Source organism: Rhinolophus hipposideros, assembly GCF_964194185.1.
Source record: "Rhinolophus hipposideros genome assembly, chromosome: 10".
Taxonomy (NCBI): domain Eukaryota; kingdom Metazoa; phylum Chordata; class Mammalia; order Chiroptera; family Rhinolophidae; genus Rhinolophus; species Rhinolophus hipposideros.
The window spans coordinates 35456358-35475328 of NC_138056.1; the positions used below are offsets into that span (position 1 = coordinate 35456358).

Here is an 18971-nt window from a genome sequence, read left to right on the forward strand (position 1 = left end):
AACCCTAGGTCTCAAGGACCAATCAAGGGTCCAGGGAGGTTTGAAATCCCCCAACACCCAAAGTCCAGCTGCAGCCCTGGGAGAGGTGCCCAGGTCCCTGGTGCAGCCCTGCAGCCCCTGCTCACACTCTAGGGCATCTGGGGCCAGTGGAAGGTCCTCTTAGGAAGGTCCTCAGAGATCTTCTCTGAGTAAAGAAAGCAAAGCAGAGTCTGCCCCAGCCTTAGCTCTGCTCCCGGGACATCCCCTGCTCCCAAGCAAGCCTGTGGTATCTTCCACAAAGAAGCTCCTTGGAGCCTGGAGTATGACTCAGGGGTCTCCTCAAGCCCACTTCTCTTCTCAAGACTGAACTTCCCCAGTTTCTTCAACCTCCAGGCCCCTCAATACCCCTGGGCCTAGCTCCAAGTTTTGGTGAAGTCTTTCTTATAATTGGTCTCCTGGAGGCCTTCGGGCTGGACCTTAGGGGAGAAATTGTGGCTTTCCTAGAGGAGGCCAGACCCTCTCAGTAGGACCCGAGTGGATCCCAGCATCCTATGACCAGCCCCAGACCAGGCCTGTGGTCGGCCAGCGGAACTGCTATGCAGCGAGCCCTCCCCCACCCTGCACTGACACAGTGGATGGTTTTTAAATGAATGAACTTTTTAATCATCCCTTGGATGTGTTTAATTCATTGGCTTTTGCCCAGCAGCCCTGTTGAAAGCTAAGTAGCATTTATTGATTGCACACTTGCCAAGCGCCAGGCCCCGTGCTAAGTGTTTTTGTTGCATTTAATCCTCACAAAAGCCCCACGACATAGTTACTTTAACCCCCTACTAAAGTGAAGAGAAGAGACCCCCAGAGGCTGAGCAACCAATCTGAGGCCACACAGACAGTGAGAGCTGGTGCCGGGCTGGAACCTAGAGCTGTCTGACCTTGTGCTGTTTCTAAGAGCCCCTGCTTTTCCCCAAAAAATGTTCCAACGGTACCCAGCACTGCAGTATTGGGCTCAGAGCTGTTTCAGTCCATGTAAGAACTATACTATCCCCATTTATTGATGGAAACAGGAAACAGTCTGACACACAGCCAGCAATAGACTGGACTCCAGCCTGGGTCTGCAGGGCCCCAGGGCAGGGGCTCCTTCCACAGTCCTCACACCGTCATGCACCGATCACAGAAGCTCACACACACCCTTCTGCACACTCACCCCTGAGGCCAATCACACACCCCTCAGACCCTCCCGTCACGCACACGTGCACTCACACATTTTTAACACCCACTTAATCAAACCCTTCGCGTGTATGGTTTCACCCTTGCCTCAGACACCTCAGCCACCCACATACATCCACCCTGTGGCCCTGCAATCATGCTTTCTCACACCTCGGAGACTCACTTCACTCTCCTCACACACATAGTTCATGCACAGGCCTTCCACCCAGAAAGAATCAAAGCTGAGCCAACATCTTCCAGGAGCGAAAAGCAAATGCCCAACGAGGCCCTGAGTCCTTTCAGTTGTGTCACTGAGACCAGAACTGGGATGGCTTTCATTTGTTCCATCGTTCGTCCTCAAATGAGAATCCCTACCTCCTCTGGGCCTGGCCCAAGCCCGCCAGGTCTGAGGGGCGGCCAAGGAGAGCGATGGCAGGAGCCCAGGCTGGTCAGACAGAGGAGGCAGATCCACACCTAGTAACTCAGGAGAGAATGTGATGAGGGCACGGGGGTGGGAGAGAGGCCTCCAGAATCCCTTGTACAGAGAGCTACCTTGTACCTTAGAGGGTTAGGGAGGGTTCCCCAGGGACGCGTGGACCAAGATTATTCCCTCAGACCTTCCTCACCCTCCCTCCAGGTACGAGGCCCGCTTCCAGCAGAAGCTCCTTGAGTACACGGACTCCAACAACATCGCCTCTCTCTTCCTCACAGCTGCCAATAGATGGCTAGAAGTCCGCATGGCAAGTGCCACCCACCCCCACTCCGGGCCCCGGGATGGCTTTCTGATAGGGGTGTGGAGCCACAGGAAGGGCCAACATAGACCAGAAGGTGGGAGGAGAGGGTGGAGTACCAGCTCACGTGTGCACAGAGGGTGGGCACAGAGCCCTCGCTTTCCCCAGCCCTCCTGGTATTTGCCCTGAGTCCCATCTTCTCCATATCACTGCCCGGGGGCTGTATATCTGAGGTGTGTGAATAACGAGAATCGTTGTGTGTTTGCCTGTGAGAAGTGTGTGTCTGATACATACGTTACGTACATGTGTGGGCCAGCTGGTGAGGCATGTGTGCAGGTGTGTGGGGAGTAGGGGGAGCCTAAGCTGTGTGCATGTGTTGTCTCCTGGAGTTCCAGACTTCACAGGCCTCCTGCATATGTCCGTGAGTCGTAGGGCTGGAGTTGTCTCCGCTGAGCTACGCTCTGCCCTGAAGACGGGGCTGGGGGGGGACACTGTGGCTTCAACCCCCAAGGGCCCAGGCTAGCCCCCATCCCTCCACAGGAGTACATTGGTGCGTGTGTGGTCCTCATCGCCGCCGTGACCTCCATCTCCAACTCCCTGCACAGGGAGCTCTCTGCTGGCCTGGTGGGCCTGGGCCTCACCTACGCCCTAATGGTGAGTGGCAGCAGGCTGGGGCAGGGGGAGCATCAGGCACCAGCACCCAGGGGATCCCAGGGCACCTTCCCCAAATGAGACTCCACCCCACACCCCGCCCAAGCCTTACCCCAAGCTACTTTGAGTCTGATGCCACAGGGTCCATGGGGCAGGAGGGCTGACTTCAGGGTCCTGGCATTCACCCAGGGCCCAGGGCCCATGCGGGTGGTGGGTGTGGAGGCAAGTTCATTGTAACTCTCTCCATGCCTCCAGGAAGGGCCACCCCAAAACAGCCAGCCAGGGGGCAGCAAAAGACATTAGGGCCCCCGCCCTCCCTCAGCTATAGGAAGAGCATCCTGGTGACCAGGGATAGGACCACACGGTCATTGTCTGTGACCGGCTCACTCCCCACAGGTCTCCAACTACCTCAACTGGATGGTGAGGAACCTGGCGGACATGGAGATCCAGCTGGGGGCCGTGAAACGCATCCACGGGCTCCTGAAAACTGAGGCAGAGAGCTACGAGGGGCTGTTGGGTGAGGGGTACAGGAGGGCTTCTGGGGAGATGGCCAGGAGGAGGGGCGTGTTTGGGTTGAGGGGGACCACAGGGAGCCTGGGGGTAGGGTGGCACCCCCGGTTACAGCTGTGGCCCGTGCCTGCTGGCTGACCCACCCCTGGCCCCCAGAACCATCGCTGATCCCAAAGAACTGGCCGGACCAAGGGAAGATTCAGATCCAAAACCTGAGCGTGCGCTACGACAGCTCCCTGAAGCCCGTGCTGAAGCACGTCAACGCCCTCATCTCCCCAGGACAGAAGGTCAGGGATGGAAGGGCATAGGGCTGGCAGCCTCGCAGGGCTTATGGCCCTCTAGGGCCCTGCACGCCCCACAGCCAGTCTCCTGGCCCTGGGCCACTCACACTGACAGGGCTCGGCCCCCCGCCCGCCTCCCTCCCTCACTCCGTCTCCTCCTGCTGCTCTCACTCAGCCACCAAGGAGACAGGCACCTGACTGGCCTGGTTTGAGGGGCTTTGTAAGCCCCCCACACACACACTGTGTGTGTGGCCAGGACTCCCCCAGAGCACTGCTCCTTGAGCTTCAGAGCAGGGGCCTAGGGGCGCCCTTGTCTTGGGGAGGGAGCCCCTGTCTGGCACTCTGACCTACCTTTCGCATTGATTCCCTCGTCACTCCACCTCTGCTCTCTCTGCCACTGCCCCTCTCGTTCCATCTCTTTGTCGCGATCGTTGGCTCTGTATTGGTCCCGTATTGTCATTTCAGTTGGTACCCAAGGGCCAGGAAGTGATAGGGTCAGAGATGGGTCCAGTTTAAAGTGGGATTCACAGAAACATCCCTGCACACTGCGCGCAGCCACCCCACGCCCTCCTGCCACACAGGCACACGGAACACTAGTGCCCCAACTCCCCTGCAGCCAAGTACCAGGCACAGCCAGGCCCACACCCGCGCTCAGGTACATGGCCGTCTACATTCTGCACCTGCTTGTGGGTCCCCATGGGCGCCCCCTCTGGACCCACTGCAGGAAACAAACTCAACCCAGAGCTCAGCACTGGCCAAAGAGAAGCTGGTCAGAAAACCAGGACAAGAAGACATACTATGGCTTCCCATGCCTGTGCACCCCCAGAGCTAGCCCCAGAGGCTCCCACCCACCCCCAGAGCCCCCACAACATACCTGCCCCTCTCTTTCTAGATCGGGATCTGTGGCCGCACAGGCAGTGGGAAGTCCTCCTTCTCTCTTGCCTTTTTCCGCATGGTGGACATGTTCGAAGGTGCGTGGTACGGTGGGCAACACCACAGGTACCCACAGCTATGAGACGGGACCTCCGTCCTGGCGTATGTTCTGACATTACAGGAGGCCCAGCAATCCCTGTCTCCCCCTGCATCCTCACTGGGGCCCGTGTCCCAGGCTGAACCCATGCCCCAGCACCACCGTTCCCCTCAGCGGTGCCCCACCTGTGACACTGTCTCCATACAGGGCGCATCATCATTGATGGCATTGACATCGCCAAACTCCCACTGCACACCCTGCGCTCTCGTCTCTCCATCATCCTGCAGGATCCTGTCCTCTTCAGCGGCACCATCCGGTGAGTCGCCCTACCCCGTCAGACAACCGCAGCCCCAGACTGGGCTCAGCTCCATGGGATCTGGAGCACAAAGAAGGGGGGTGGGCGAGGCCAGGAGCACTCAGCTGGATACCCACCTCCCTGGGCAGGCAGCCCTGCTCAGGCTCAGGCACGAGGGGCTGGCATGGTTCTCCAGAGGAGTCTCACACTCGTGCCCTTTGCTTTCCCATTAGACTTAGACAGGCACCGGTAGGGTTACCCCAAACCCTCAGGTCTGGGATGCCACCACCTTGGTGCCCCCTCACAGCCAGGCCCCCAAGTCAGTCAGTTCTCATTCACAGCTCACTTTCCCAGCCTCACTCCCTGAAAGTCCCATGGAGATGGAGCCCCTCCCTAAGAGAGCTTTCTGTGTCACCCTCCAGATTTAACCTGGACCCAGAGAAGAAGTGCTCTGACAGCACGCTGTGGGAGGCCCTGGAGATAGCCCAGTTGAAGCTGGTGGTGAAGGCACTGCCAGGAGGCCTTGGTAACTACTGCTGGCTGAGCAACTGGTCAGGCCCCCCTTTAGTGGGAAAACTCACGTCTTAGGTTTTCCCACAGTTTGGAGTCTGGCATCTGGCAGGACTCCAGATACCATTGAGTCCCACCTCTCACCACACAAGAGCTCAGAGAGGTCAACTGACTTGCCCCAGGTCATACAACTAGTCAGTTCAAGGTCTGACCCCTCCTACAGGGAACAGGCGGAGGGGGGTACAGGGCACCTTCCCCAAATGAGACTCCCACAGGAGTCACTGTGAGATGGAACTTGCAAGTGCCTGATATCAGAGCAGTATTTTCAGCCCTGTCCTTCCCTGGCCACCTGCCTGCCCAGTGCTGCTAGAAAGATGAAGAAGAGGAAAGACTGGGAAATCCTGGGCACCAGGCACTCCTCGAGGCTACTAGGAAGACTGTGCCCCCAGCCCAGCGGGCTGCAGAGCCTTGGTGTATTTGCTGCAGCCCCTGTGACAGCAGAGGCTGGCCAAGCCTTGACTTCAGAGAATCAGCCCACCACGGGCCCCACACATGAAGCACGTACACACTCAGTGCACACGCCCAGAGCCCTAGCAGCGTGCAGCTCCAGAGTGTGCTCTTCTCATTGTAATGCATGTAGTCTATGTTGTCATTTAAGGCACAGGAACCCCCCCCCACCCCGCACTCACAACACACACGCACAGATGGGCACCGTACACACATTTCCCTACCCCCCCAAGCCATACCATCTACTCTACTCAACGCAGGAGTCACTCAGCCCTGCTCCTTTCCCTGGGGCTGATTTCAGATGCCATCATCACAGAAGGCGGGGAGAATTTCAGCCAGGGCCAGAGGCAGCTATTCTGCCTGGCAAGGGCCTTCGTGAGAAAGACCAGCATCTTCATTATGGACGAGGCCACGGCTTCCATCGACATGGCTACGGTTGGTCCTGGGCACGTCCACGGGATGGGGGTTTTGGAGAGGGCTTTGTGGGGGTGTTAGGGAGAAGTTTGCACAAAGTGAAGTTCAAGTTGCCTTTAGCATCAAGGGCCATTTCTGGCAGAAAATGCAAAAGGCCGGAAACCCTGACTCCAGCTCATCTTAGGGCCTGTTCATAATCCACATGCACACAAGCTGCACACAGACCCACAGAGACTTCACACCCATCACTCGGCACATAGCACACCCCAGACACACTCACAGCATACATCCATGCACGGAGCTGAGCTCCCAACAGGCTGAATCCGGGCTCTTAGTGCTGGGAACCTAGTCAGTCCTGTGAGGACTAGGGCTGAACAGAGGGAGGGGGTGGAGCTAGGACTGGGGTCAGATGGGAGCTGGGCCGCAAGCCTGGGCCCCACATCCCCAAAGCCAGGCCAGACCCCATCTACCAGGCAGGTGAGCAACAGCTGCTGCTCCTCCCTGGCAGGAAAACATCCTCCAGAAGGTGGTGATGACAGCCTTCGCAGACCGTACGGTGGTCACCATCGCGGTAAGGGGCCCGTTGGTGGGGTGAAGGGGGACACCCAGAGAGAGGGCCAGCCTCCTGAGGCTGTCATCAGAGGGCAGCCCTTGGGATCACTGGGGCCTGGTAATCAAAGGACCCTGGAGCTGGGCAGGGCGAGGAGTCTTGAAGGCTTGCAGGGAGCCTGAATTGCAGGATTTAGGGGAGGGAGGATTTGTACCTGCATGTCCCTCAGACCTCCCCTCTCATTCTCCAGGTTCCAAGGCCACCCCTGTCCCAAGGCCCTGTGAGCTAGGCTAGGGTTACTTCTCCATAGAACATGGGAGGCGGGGGGATCTCTGAGACTTGTAACCTGGAGGTTGGGGCAAAGCTGAGACTTGCTGGGGGGTGAAGGGGTTATTCATGGATGGAGGGCTTGGACTCATAGCCACGCCAGGAAAGGGAAGTCCCCAGAGAGACTGGACATTCTGGCCACATGCCTCCTCCTCCAAGCTGCAGGAGGGGTGCCCTCAGCTGCCCCGCCCGTCCCCCCACCATCCTGACCTGCCCCCTCCTGCCTGGCCCAGCACCGTGTGCACACCATCCTGAGCGCAGACCTGGTGATTGTCCTGAAACGCGGTGCCATCCTGGAGTTTGACAAGCCAGAGAAGCTGCTCAGCCGGAAGGACAGCGTCTTTGCCTCCTTCGTCCATGCAGACAAGTGACCTGCCAGAGCTCAAGTGCCATCCCATGCCCCACTCTGCCCCCACCTCCCATCTGGGCTTTCAAACTGTAAATCACTTATAAATAAAGAGATTGGTTATTTCCTACCTGAGGCCTTGGTTCTGCTGGGCAGGGGCTGCTGTGGGGCCAGTGGAGCCAGCATGACTTTGGCATTAGGCAGACCTGTAGAAGCTGTGAGCGTGGGCACAGGGGATTTCCTTATCTGTGAAATGAGGGTTGTATTAGTCTCGCAGGGCTGCCATAACAAAGTACCAGAGAGTGTGTGGCTTAAATGACAGAAATGTATTTCTGACAGTTCTGAAGGATGGAAGTGCAAGATCACGGTCGCAGATCTGGTTTCTCCCGAGGCCTCTCTCCTTGGTTCTGGATAGCCACCTTCCAGCTGTAGCCTCCCTCACACGGCCTTTCCTCTGTGTGTGGACATCCTGGTGTCTCTTTCTTTATCAGGGTACCAGTCATATTGGATTCGGGCTCCACTCCTATTACCTCATTTAACTTAATTACCTCTTCACAGGACCTAGCTCCAAATATAGTTACATTGGGGGGATTATGAGATTAGGGCATCAACATACGATTTGGGGGCAACACAACTCAATCCATAACAAGAGTTATAGCATTTTTGTGATTATCTCATCAGATAAGGTAGCAGATCTCCATATAGCTTGGCCCCCCCTTTCTTCTCCTTTAATTCTTGGATTAAAAGTGTTGGGCCCCAAGTATCCTGGATTAGCACTATTTCCCTTGCAAATGACAGGAACATAAAACTCCAAGTGGCTTAAACAAAAACTGGAATTTATTGTCATATGTGACTGAGAAGGGCAGGAGGTGTACGACTTCAAGCACGGCTGGATCCAGGTGTTTGACATCCAGGATGTGTCTGTTTCTGGTTTCCATCTTCCTCCATCTTTCCATCTGTTATCTCCCTCCCTGATAACAGATGGCCACTAGCAGCTCCAGCTTATATCCTACCTCTCTGAAAAAAAGATTTTTTTTCCCAATAGTTCCCACAAAAATCTTGGTAGCAAATCTCCATGGACAAAGTTGGGTCATATCCTCACTCCCACCCAATCGTTGTGGTCAGAGAGCTGGAATGTACTGATTGGCTAGGACTGAATCACATGTTCCCGTCTCTTTCCCTTGCATAAGGGCACTCAGAAGTGGGGGAAGGGTGGTCCCTCAGAGGGAAAGCACCGTGCATATACCACAAGCCTGCCAGGTGGTGGCTGGGAGATGCTGGAGTCCAGACACTGGGGAGACCAAAACAACTGTCCTCAGACTCCATCTGCATCATAAAACAGGCGTCCACACCTGCCCTTGCCCAAGAAATGGCAGGTGCTCATTTACATAGCATTTCATGATCATTACATGTCGCTTTCTTTACTTGCTATGCTATACGAGGCCCTGGGGTACAGGCCCAGGAATCTTGGGCCTATGTCCTTTTTGTTTACAAAGGGGTCAGAGCCATGCAACATAAGGAAAACCCACCAATCATTGGAGAGGTGTTCAACACAAAACAAATCCTTATAGATATTCCAGGAGCCAGAGCTCAGGAAGGGAGAGTCCTGTACGGCTGCCTGGGAGAGGCAGGATTTGAGATGGGCGTGGGAAGGGTAGGAATTAGACAGGCAGAGAGTTAGAGAAAAGAGCCCATGGAGGGTGTGTGTGTGGTGGGGGTGGAGGGCATAAGATTAGAGAGCCTTGAATCGCAAGACAAGGAGTCTGGGATAAACCTCTGAACAAAAGGGACGGGAAGAAGTTTTCCGAGTGAGATAGGGGCCTGACAAGTGTGGTGTTTGGAGATGAGTATGAGGAGCAGGATGGAGTGGGGCCGGAGGCTGAACCCTTTGGGTATGGGGGGATTCACCCTCCTGGAAAGGGTGGAACAGGGAATAGCTGAGGCCTCAGGGCCACACTGAGAGGCAGGGCATGGCCTTTCCAGCTCTGAGGTGCCTCTGGGGGCCCAGCAGCTCCCTCCACCGTGGGGCCTCCTAGGAGCAGAGTCTGGGAGGGGGAAGAGGCTTCCCACCCCTCCCATGCCCACCACCCCTCAAGGAATTGAAGGGAAGCAGCAGGGCAGGGCAGGGCAGGGTACACACTGAAGTGTTGAAGGGATGCCCAAGACCAGCTCAGCCCAAACCCCTCCATAGCGTCCCTGATGGTCTGCCAACCTTGACTTGCGTACCCTACTGATGTAAGTTATGTCTGGTTATTAGAACTGACTCTTCTATATGAGAAACCAAAGCCTGCCTCTGTTCCACTCAGTGTCTATACTGGGTCTACACTTGGGGTCACACGAAAGTACTAGTCCACCCTCCTTGGACCCCCGGGGTTTCTGCAATAGTGCCCAAAATCCCTGGGGGGGCTCTTCAAGGCTCCTTTTCTGATGGCTAAACAGCTGCAGTTGCCCCAGAGGTTTCCTGTATAACCCTGCCTCCTTGAGCTCCCCACTCTGCTCATCCTGCTTTCCCCTCCCCACCCTAGGCACTGCACCTCTAGTAATATAGTCCAAGATCACACTTACCCTGAGTAGTAGTGTTCACTATGCCTGCAGGTGGGTATGGGAGAGAAAGGAAAACTCCATATGAAAGTCACACGCTGCCCTACTGTGACCCACATGCCCACTGTCCCTATCTTTCCAGCCCCTGCTTCAAGCCCCACTCCAACAAATAGACACACATAGGTCAGGGGTTTCTCCATAAGGACCTGAGCCCCCAGAGAGGGAGTGGGGCCATTACTGCCACAACAGAGACCAGCAGGCTTTCCCATCAGCTGATAACTGGGGGCTCTCCGTCTGGGGCCCAAGCCCCCAGGGCAGCCCTAGGCGGACGCCTCTAGTAAAAACACCAGTCCTATCCAGGCCAAAAGTTTGGGTTCCCCAGTTCCCGAGCCACCGTCCTCATACAGCGCCTCAGACCCAGCTGCCTCCCATCACCTAAGGTAGAAGAAATCAGGCTGTAGGTGTAAAGCAAGTGTCAGTAGCTCAAACCCTCTTTAAAATGCAGGGGTGGGGTTGCGGGGGGGGGGGGGGCAGTCATGATTGAGAAAATGTAACCACCCAGGCTGCTGGGCTGCTGCCTCCAGCCTCTCTTGTAGTAGCTGCTAGACTGTGTTCCTACATCCTCTAACGCACTATTTTTTCTGGGGAGGGAGACCGGCTTTCACCCCAAAGCAGCCATGACTCAGAAGAGGTGACGAGCGGCCCCAAAGAGAAGGAGCAGTCAGTTGAGGAATCCTCGGGCCTCGTAATGTCCCTGTGCCCCAATTGGTTCCGCGGGCGTCCACACCTGCCCTCCGTGCCTCCTTTCTCTGCCAACCGGCAGAGCCCAGTGCTGCGCCGCCGCCGCCGAGAAGCGGATATTGACCCAACTGAGAATGGAAAATTGGGGAGGGCAGCCAGGGCGACAGGGGCTGCTGTCCCCAGAGTGGCAGGGCAGGTCACGACTCCCCTCACCCCGCTCCTGCCCGAATTTCATAGACCGTGGGCAGGAAGGACCCCTTTTGGTACATCAGCGTGCGCACCCCCCCAGGGCCAGACTGCGAGCCTGGAGAAGTCAGAAGTCAGACCGCGGGAGGGAACGGCGGAGGGCGGGGCTTGCGCCTGCGCCCGCCTCCCCTCAGCTCACAAATAGGTCGGACTCCCCCTGCTGGCCCCCCGCCCCACGCCACTCCTGACACCCCTCGCCTGGGATCCTATGCCCCCGCCTGGCACCACGAAGTCTGTCGCCACGAACCGACAGACGGACGGGAGGACTGCGCGCAGCGGAGGGGGCGGGGAGGCGACGGCTGCAGCTTGAAGAGCAGGAGCAGGTGCCGCGGCGACGAGCGGGCTGGGCAGGGACGGAGCGCGGGGCGGGGGCGCGGCGCCGGCGTGCATGCGTCCGGGGGGAGCCGGGAGCCGGAGGACTCCCCTCGGTAGTGAGCCCAGCCGGGTCGCGCGGGGGCGAGGGTGTCTGGTGGTGAACCGGGGGGGTGGTGACTCTGGAGGGCGCGGGATCCCAAGGAGACAGAAAGGACGAAAGCTGGAGGGGGATCGGCAGAGCGGCGAGCGCTACGGGGTGTGGGGAGGAAGGAGGGGGCATACCGGGAGGTGAGGCTGGGGGGTGGTCACGATATGAAACTGGAGCCTGGAGGGGAGCCGGGGACAGAAATGGGGGCGGCGGGAGACACGGGGGTTGTGTGAGATCTGCTCAGTTGGTAATAATCGGAGGTGTTAAGTTCCAAGGTGGGAGAGGGGTTGAGAAGGAAGGCTGGGTGGGGAGAAGGGGCTTTAGGGCGTGGTCCTGGGATGGTCAGCGGGCAGACGAGGGTTGAGCTGAGAACCAGGGCCAGGTGGGGAATAGGCAGGGTGGGGGGCTCACTAGGCAACGGGCAGGTGGGCTCAGGTGTGAGGCTGGTACAGAGCAGTGAAGCAGGGGCCAGGTGGAGGTGAGGATGAGTCTGGTTGGGGAGACCAGCACAGACTGAGGGTGGTCCCAGAGTGGAAGGGTCCTCAAGGAGGGAGCCCCACAGTGAGGCCCTAGGCTGGTCAGGGGGGCACCCCCCCATGGGGGAAGCCTCTCCCTGGGGGTCGCTGGAGCCATGCTGTCCCGCAAGGGCATCATCCCTGAGGAGTACGTGCTGACACGACTAGCAGAGGACCCTGCGGAGCCCCGGTACCGCGCCCGTGAGCGGAGGGCCCGCTTCGTGTCCAAGAAGGGCAACTGCAACGTGGCCCACAAGAACATCCGGGAGCAGGGCCGCTTCCTGCAGGACGTGTTCACCACGCTGGTGGACCTCAAGTGGCCGCACACGCTGCTCATCTTCACCATGTCCTTCCTGTGCAGCTGGCTGCTCTTCGCCATGGTCTGGTGGCTCATCGCCTTCGCCCACGGTGACCTGGCTCCTGGTGACCTGGCGCCCAGCGATGGCACCACGGTGCCCTGCGTCACCAGCATCCACTCTTTTTCATCTGCCTTCCTTTTCTCCATTGAGGTCCAGGTGACCATTGGTTTCGGCGGGCGCATGGTGACAGAGGAGTGCCCGCTGGCCATCCTGATCCTCATTGTGCAGAACATTGTGGGGCTCATGATCAACGCCATCATGCTGGGCTGCATCTTCATGAAGACGGCCCAGGCCCACCGGCGGGCTGAGACCCTCATCTTCAGCAAGCACGCGGTCATCGCCTTGCGCCACGGCCGCCTCTGCTTCATGCTGCGCGTGGGCGACCTGCGCAAGAGCATGATCATCAGCGCCACCATCCACATGCAGGTGGTGCGCAAGACCACCAGCCCCGAGGGCGAGGTGGTGCCCCTCCACCAGGTGGACATCCCCATGGAGAACGGCATGGGTGGCAACAGCATCTTCCTGGTGGCGCCCCTCATCATCTACCACGTCATCGACGCCAACAGCCCGCTCTATGACCTGGCGCCCGGTGACCTGCACCACCATCAGGACCTAGAGATCATTGTCATCCTGGAAGGTGTGGTGGAAACCACGGGCATCACCACCCAAGCCCGCACCTCCTACCTGGCCGACGAGATCCTGTGGGGCCAGCGCTTTGTACCCATTGTGGCCGAGGAGGATGGCCGCTACTCCGTGGACTACTCCAAGTTTGGCAACACCATCAAAGTGCCCACGCCGCTCTGCACGGCCCACCAACTCGATGAGGACCGCAGCCTGCTGGACGCCCTGACCCTCGCTTCAGCCCGTGGGCCACTGCGCAAGCGTAGCGTGGCCGTGGCCAAGGCCAAGCCCAGGTTTAGCATTGCTCCAGATTCCCTGTCCTGAACCATGGTCCCTTGAGCCCCCACACCCTGTGTGTGCACATGGGCAGTGTGGTGTGGTATGCAGAGTGGACACAGTGTGGGCCTGTGGGCCAGGCCAGGACCTGATGTGAGGCTGGGCTCTTCCGGGCTCAGCCTCCCCCCCTGCTGCTCGTCCAGGGTGCTACAAGGCACTTGTCACTACGCTATTTCTGGCTGCAGCAGGAGCCTATACTGGGTTATTTTTGTCCCTGCTCCTCCCAGCCCCAGCTCAGGACTGGCTGGTCCCCTTCCCCCGACCCAAGGCTGGCGAAGCTGTGGGAAGTGTCAGGCCCTAAAGCTGGGTCTCCAGCTAGTCCTGGATCTCCATGATGGACTGGCCACAAGCTGGGCCGATGGCTGGGGAAGAACACTCCCCAGGTTGGAGGCCTGCTGCTGTGTTTCTGTGGCCCTGAGATGTGCCTGTGGTCAGGCCCTAGAAGCCCTTGTCCCTGAAAACGTGATGAGCTAAAGAGTGGGCCCAGCCACCTGGGAAGGGCAGACAGTGAGGGAGCACATTCCAGCGGACATTGGACTATGTAGAGCCTACACAGACAGGGACAAGCTGAGGCTGGGAGGGCTCCCCTCCATGGGGCAGGCCCAAGCAGGGAGGAAATGGCATGAGGATGCTCAGCTTTGCTGAGTCCTGCTCAGGCACAGGGAAGAGGAAATGGGCCCTGAGCCCTTGCCGTAACACCAAGGCTTTTACCGTGAGGGCTCCATGGGCTGTGGCTGCTGTGCCTGTCTGCTCCCATTTTGTCTCCTACCCTGAGAGGCTAGTGTGGGCTGGGGCAGACATTGGCATGCCCCGCAGAAAGAGGCTGATGAGATGGGGGTCCTTGGTCCACACACTCGGCGGGCCTCCGACCAAACTCTGGTCCTGGCTCCCACCATTAGCTGCCACTCACCACTCACTTTGTCCAGAGGATGACCATGGAGGGCCTTTGGGTTCCTCAGAAAGGAGATGTTGGAAAGTTCAGGATGGTGGGGGTGAGCAAGGTCCCTGAGGCAAAGAGGCCTCTGGCCCTGAAGCGCTTGACCCCAAGCCTGACCTCGCAGAACAGTGCTGTGTGGACTTGCCCAGAATTCTGCCTTTTCCCTTGTCAATAAAGCCTCTCTCTTTCATGACCTAAATGCTGGGCTGTTCTTGCTGGGGAGGCAGGCAGCATACTCATGGAGGGCAGGGGTTGGAGCTGCCAGCCCCTATTCCAGAAGTGCCACAGTCCAGAGGACTGGAAAGAGACCTGAGTCTGGCTCTCTTCCCCAGTTCAGGGGGACTTTCCTGCCTCAGGTAGCCCAACCCTGCCATCCTGCCTTTCAACCTTTGGGCACCCACCAGGCTTATAGCGCAGCCTCCACTTTCAGGAATCTGCTGGAAGGCTGAGGTGCTCAGGGAGAGGGGCGGGGATGTCATATGCGTTAGTGTAGTGATTATAGCATGAGCTCCCAAGCCAGCTGCTTGGGTTCAAGTCCGGGGCCTCCTTGAAGTGCCAGGTTTGAGACTGATGACAAACTCAGCTGTGGTAACGTCTGTGGATTTGGCATCTAGCTCTAAGACCTTGGTCAAGTAACAACCTCTGTGTGCCTCAGTTGTCTCATCTGTAAAGTGGGTATGCTAAGAGTACCTACCTCATAGAATTGTTGCGGGAGTAAATGAAAAACATGTAAAATGCTTAAGTGTCTGGTCCATAATACGTCCTCAATAAATGTTAACTACAGTGATTGCTGTTGCATCAGTCACGTGATGAGACAACTGACCGAGCGAATGTTAAGAGAGAAGGTGTTATTATATTTGCCCTCAGTGATGACGTTCTCTGCCTGGTCTTATCTTCTTCACAATGCCCCCTCCCAGCTGATCACAGGGGCTGTAATCTATTACCTGGTCCTTACAGCAGCTAAGGCCCATTACAGCACCTATGACCTGGTCTTCTTGTCTTCCTCTCACCCCCTCAGTGCATCTGCCATGCAGCCACCATTGGTCTTGTTGAAAGGCTTGTGATCCCCTCCCATGTCAGCAGTTCCCCATCGCCTTCTGGGTCAAAGCTAGATTCCATGGCCAGCCATTTCAGGCTTTGCCTGCTTTCTAGCCTTACAGTTCACAGTTCTCTTGCCGGGACCCTGTGTACCCTCCCACTCCCTGGCTGCTTTCCTATCCCATCCTTGCATATAACATTGGCCCTCCTGCCTCCGAGCCTCGCTTGTTACTCCCTTTGCCTAGACTACCCAGGCCTCATCTCTGCCTGTTGAAATCCACAAAAGTCCAAACCATGCCTCCTTGAGGCCTTCCCTGGTTCCTCTGGAAAGAGATGGTCCCGTCCCTCCCTCTGTTTGTAGGCATTCTACTTTTGCTTGTTGTTTATAGGTCTGTGTCCCCCTCCCCAAGTTCGTGGCTCCTTGAGCTCAGGGACTTTCTGATTTAGCATTGTACCTGGCACTGAGTGAATGCTGAGTGAGTAAGTGAATGAGTGAACGAATGAATGGATGATGGGTGGATGGATGGATGGATGGATGGATGGTGAGCAGGACAAGCCAGAGTTATTGCTGTGTTTGAGGCCTGCAGAGGGCTTTTGCCGGATCCGTGAGAGTTTGTCCCAGGCTAATCCAGAGACAGGGCTAAGGGGCCAGGAAGCTGCTGCTGCGGTTCCAAGCTCTAAGCTGCCCCCTCCCTACACCACACAGTCCCCCAGCATTGATTCCCTTCCTTGCTGAGCTGACCCATTTCTGGTGTAGAGGAAGGGATGAGAAACTACTCAGAGCCAGCCCAGACTTCTTGGGGCAGTGCCTGGCTCTTGGGACTTAGCTTGGCTGTCCTTAAGGCCCGGGGAGGGGCCAGACTCTCTGAGAAACCCCTTGGCAGCACTATCCTTGGGACCCCATCTAGAGTAACCTTCCTCCAGGCCTCACAGACTTTTAGCAGCTGGTAACAGTGACAGCAGAAGTGAGGGCTTAACGCCACCTGCTGGCCACAGTGAAGATCTACTTGATCCCAGGAAATGAGGGCAACTGGTCGTAGGCTTTCCACTCAAGAGCAACACACCCCACGCCACCCGCCCCAGCTTTAAGTCTCAGCTTAGGGAGGAGCTGGAAAGTTCCAGGCATGGAGAGGTAGCTGGACCAAGTCTTCTTTGACCCCTCTGAATGCTCTTGCCGACCGACAGTGCTCCCTCCATCTCAAGGACTCACCTGGCCAAGGAAGTTCCCCTGAGCTCCCCCCTCAGTCCAGCAGAAACGTCCGTGAGAATTTAGTTTCTGGTATTCTGCCTCCAAGACAGCACTGGACATCACATAAGAGCAGACAGAGCAGTCCCTGCCAGTCCACGCAGTGCAGAACTGGCTCTCCTGCAGGCCCCCTGGAAAGGGGACCAACGTACCTTGTCGCGGTGGTCCGGTGCTGAGGGAGGCACTGTTTAGTGGTCCCGTGTTGAAGGAGGTGCTGTTTGCTGAGTTTGCAGATGAGGAAACCGGATCAAAAGTGACATTCACTTGCTGAGATCTCACAGCTAGCTAATGGCAGATCAGGTCCGAAGATCCGGACCTGTGTCTGTCTCAGATTGCTGCACAGTCCCAGTGACCTGAGCTTTTACCAAGGATGCCGCCTTTCCTAAGTGTCAAATCCACCACAGGGAGATAGTTGTCTCTAGATCGAGAACAAGAGGGAAAGTGTAACCTGGGAAGCCCCTTGGCCCCTCTGAGCTCCCAGATATGAGACTGATGACAGACTCAGCTGTGCTGATGCCTATGGATTTGGTATCTCTAGCCAGTCACCGCAGGCCCACCCGTGGCCCTTCTGCTGGAGAGGACTCACCCAGCTTCTACAGGGCCCACTCTCCACAGGTGGCATCCTCCCAGCTCCGTCCTACAATTAAACTCGACAGCTTTCCTTAGGAACTTTCCTAGGGAGTGTGCTACAAGGAGTAGAGTAGCCCCAGCTCCCTATGTGTCTCTGGGCTTGCCTCTGATGTCTCCCCAGGTCCAGGTATTAGACACCCTGTCTTGTTCCAGGACATGCAGAAGACTCTGGGGAAGAAGATACGAATTTTTGCATGCCAAAGTGCTGTTGACCCCACACTGTGGCAGGTATGAAGAACAATAGATCTGTTCCAGCTTGAAAGAAGCCGGGGAAAAGCAGGACAGTGGGGTTCAAGTCAGAACTGGGTTCCAGAGAGGGTGTGTAGAATCTAAATTAGTGGCATCCTCTCTGCCGGGTCCACCTGCCTGGAGCAATTTATATATTCATGGAAAGGGAAGCAGGTGCTACCTACAGCCTATTCTATTTCTACTCTGAAGTGACGCAAAAGGCAGGTCACTTAGGCTAGCCAACTTGGGTACAGGAGTGCAAACCTCTGCCTTCCCTCTGACCTCAGGTCCTTCCAGGCACTGACGCCCAAGAGTGAAAGAGGAATGCAAAATGCATATGCAACTGCAAAATGTATTTCCTTCAGTGGGAGAAGCAAGGATGTATGAGTACAGGTCAGCTCAACAGTACCCAGAAGCTTTCTTTAGCTCGCGTTAGTCATACACCCTCCCTTCATGAAAGGGTATAATTCTTTGCAACACGAATACATCCCAAATGGTCTTTCTCCGCAGACCATTAGCACCCAAACTGAAGCAAACCAGACTTTGGGTAGTCCTGCCTGTGTCCCCTTTACTTCATTGGATCAATTCCAGTTTTTCTCAGAAAGCTATTATTATTGGGGAAGGGAAGTCACTCCAGGGAAACCCAGAGAGAAGTAAATGTACTACAGTTCTGAGGCTTTTTGATTCTTTTGTTAAATTCCTGCTGTGGCCGTGGTTTCCCATCCATCATGGAAGGAGAACAATGAAAATCACCCCAAATTCTGCTCTTTTGTACTTCTCTTCATGTCTCTCAAGGTCTGCCCACCATACTTATCTCAGAGTTTAGTAACTCCTTGATGTCTTTTGTTTTTTTCTACATCATAGATTCTCTTCCAATGAATAATCTCCATTTAATAATCCCCCACATTTTACATCTTTCTAGTACTTTCATCATCCTATAAAAAGATCCCATTTGTGGTTTTCCCATCTAATTGAATTTCATTTTTTCCCTTGTATTTTACTATTCTATCACAAGCTCTACAAAATTACAATTTGTTTCACTAAATTTATAAAATTTCAACTGCCTTACTACTTTGTTCCAAAGGGTGTCATTCTTTCAACCACTCTCTATAAACCACTGTAAACAGCTTTGGACTACTTCATTTGTTCCATAGTCCCAACTGTTGCCATATTCTTCCTTCCAGTTCTCCACTTTGAAATGTATTGGTTCCTCCAATTCTCTTAATAGGCACCAACTAGATGCTGTAATCCCCATGTGCCCCCACAAAAGGGCATTCTAAATCACCTTCATGTGGAAACTTAGCTATGGGGAGTCTAGTCTGTTCTATTCATCTCTCTAAACCAAGAGACTTCCATGTTAAGTTATCCTCGTGTGCTCAGTGCCCCTCCTGAGTGATATCAGAACTGTTTCTCAGAGTCATTACTCCAACTTCCAGTAGAGAAGGGAAAAGGGCTTCTCTGCCCCACAAAGGTCCTGAAATACAACTGCATATCCCTGACAACTGCACTCAGAACCACTGTATCTTACCCCCGACCAACACCTGGCATCACACCCTCCACAGCCGTGTCGACCTCTGTCCTGGATGAGGTACCCATACTTATACCCAATTAGGAATAGCATCAGCCACCTTGATTCACTTACAGAATAAGGCACAGTCCAAACACACCAATCTGTGGTCCCCGCCCCTAAGAGCGGACTAGAACGGTAGAGTGAGCCTCTCCTCTGGACCTAACGGTCAAGCTTCTCCTTCACAGCCCAACCCGACCCTGGCTCTTCCTTGGTGGTATACTGATTA

At 56.0% G+C, this 18971-nt stretch overlaps 2 protein-coding genes across 9 annotated transcripts in view; both read left to right on the forward strand.

The window, feature by feature from the left end:
• Positions 1 to 7404, forward strand: part of ABCC8 (ATP binding cassette subfamily C member 8) — a 76721-nt gene extending 69317 nt beyond the window's left edge. For all 7 annotated transcript variants that reach the window (XM_081061793.1, XM_081061795.1, XM_081061796.1 and 4 more), the window contains 10 exons: positions 1820 to 1922; positions 2454 to 2567; positions 2961 to 3081; positions 3231 to 3361; positions 4248 to 4326; positions 4533 to 4641; positions 5043 to 5146; positions 5939 to 6072; positions 6560 to 6622; positions 7162 to 7404. In XM_081061793.1, the coding sequence (XP_080917919.1) occupies positions 1820 to 1922; positions 2454 to 2567; positions 2961 to 3081; positions 3231 to 3361; positions 4248 to 4326; positions 4533 to 4641; positions 5043 to 5146; positions 5939 to 6072; positions 6560 to 6622; positions 7162 to 7299 (1096 nt within the window). In that variant the 3' untranslated portion in view covers positions 7300 to 7404. The remainder of the gene's footprint in view (positions 1 to 1819; positions 1923 to 2453; positions 2568 to 2960; positions 3082 to 3230; positions 3362 to 4247; positions 4327 to 4532; positions 4642 to 5042; positions 5147 to 5938; positions 6073 to 6559; positions 6623 to 7161) is intronic.
• Positions 7405 to 11035: 3631 nt separating this feature from the next.
• Positions 11036 to 14889, forward strand: KCNJ11 (potassium inwardly rectifying channel subfamily J member 11). Of its 2 annotated transcripts, XM_081062803.1 has the most exons (2): positions 11036 to 11125; positions 12142 to 14889. In XM_081062803.1, the coding sequence occupies exon 2, from the start codon at positions 12158 to 12160 to the stop codon at positions 13082 to 13084; it is 927 nt and encodes a 308-aa protein (XP_080918929.1). In that variant the 5' UTR covers positions 11036 to 11125; positions 12142 to 12157; the 3' UTR covers positions 13085 to 14889. The 2 variants fall into 2 exon arrangements, with proteins under 2 accessions (XP_080918929.1, XP_080918928.1); XM_081062802.1 differs by lacking the exon at positions 11036 to 11125 and having other exon boundaries at positions 11518 to 14889.
• The last annotated feature ends 4082 nt before the right edge of the window (positions 14890 to 18971 follow it).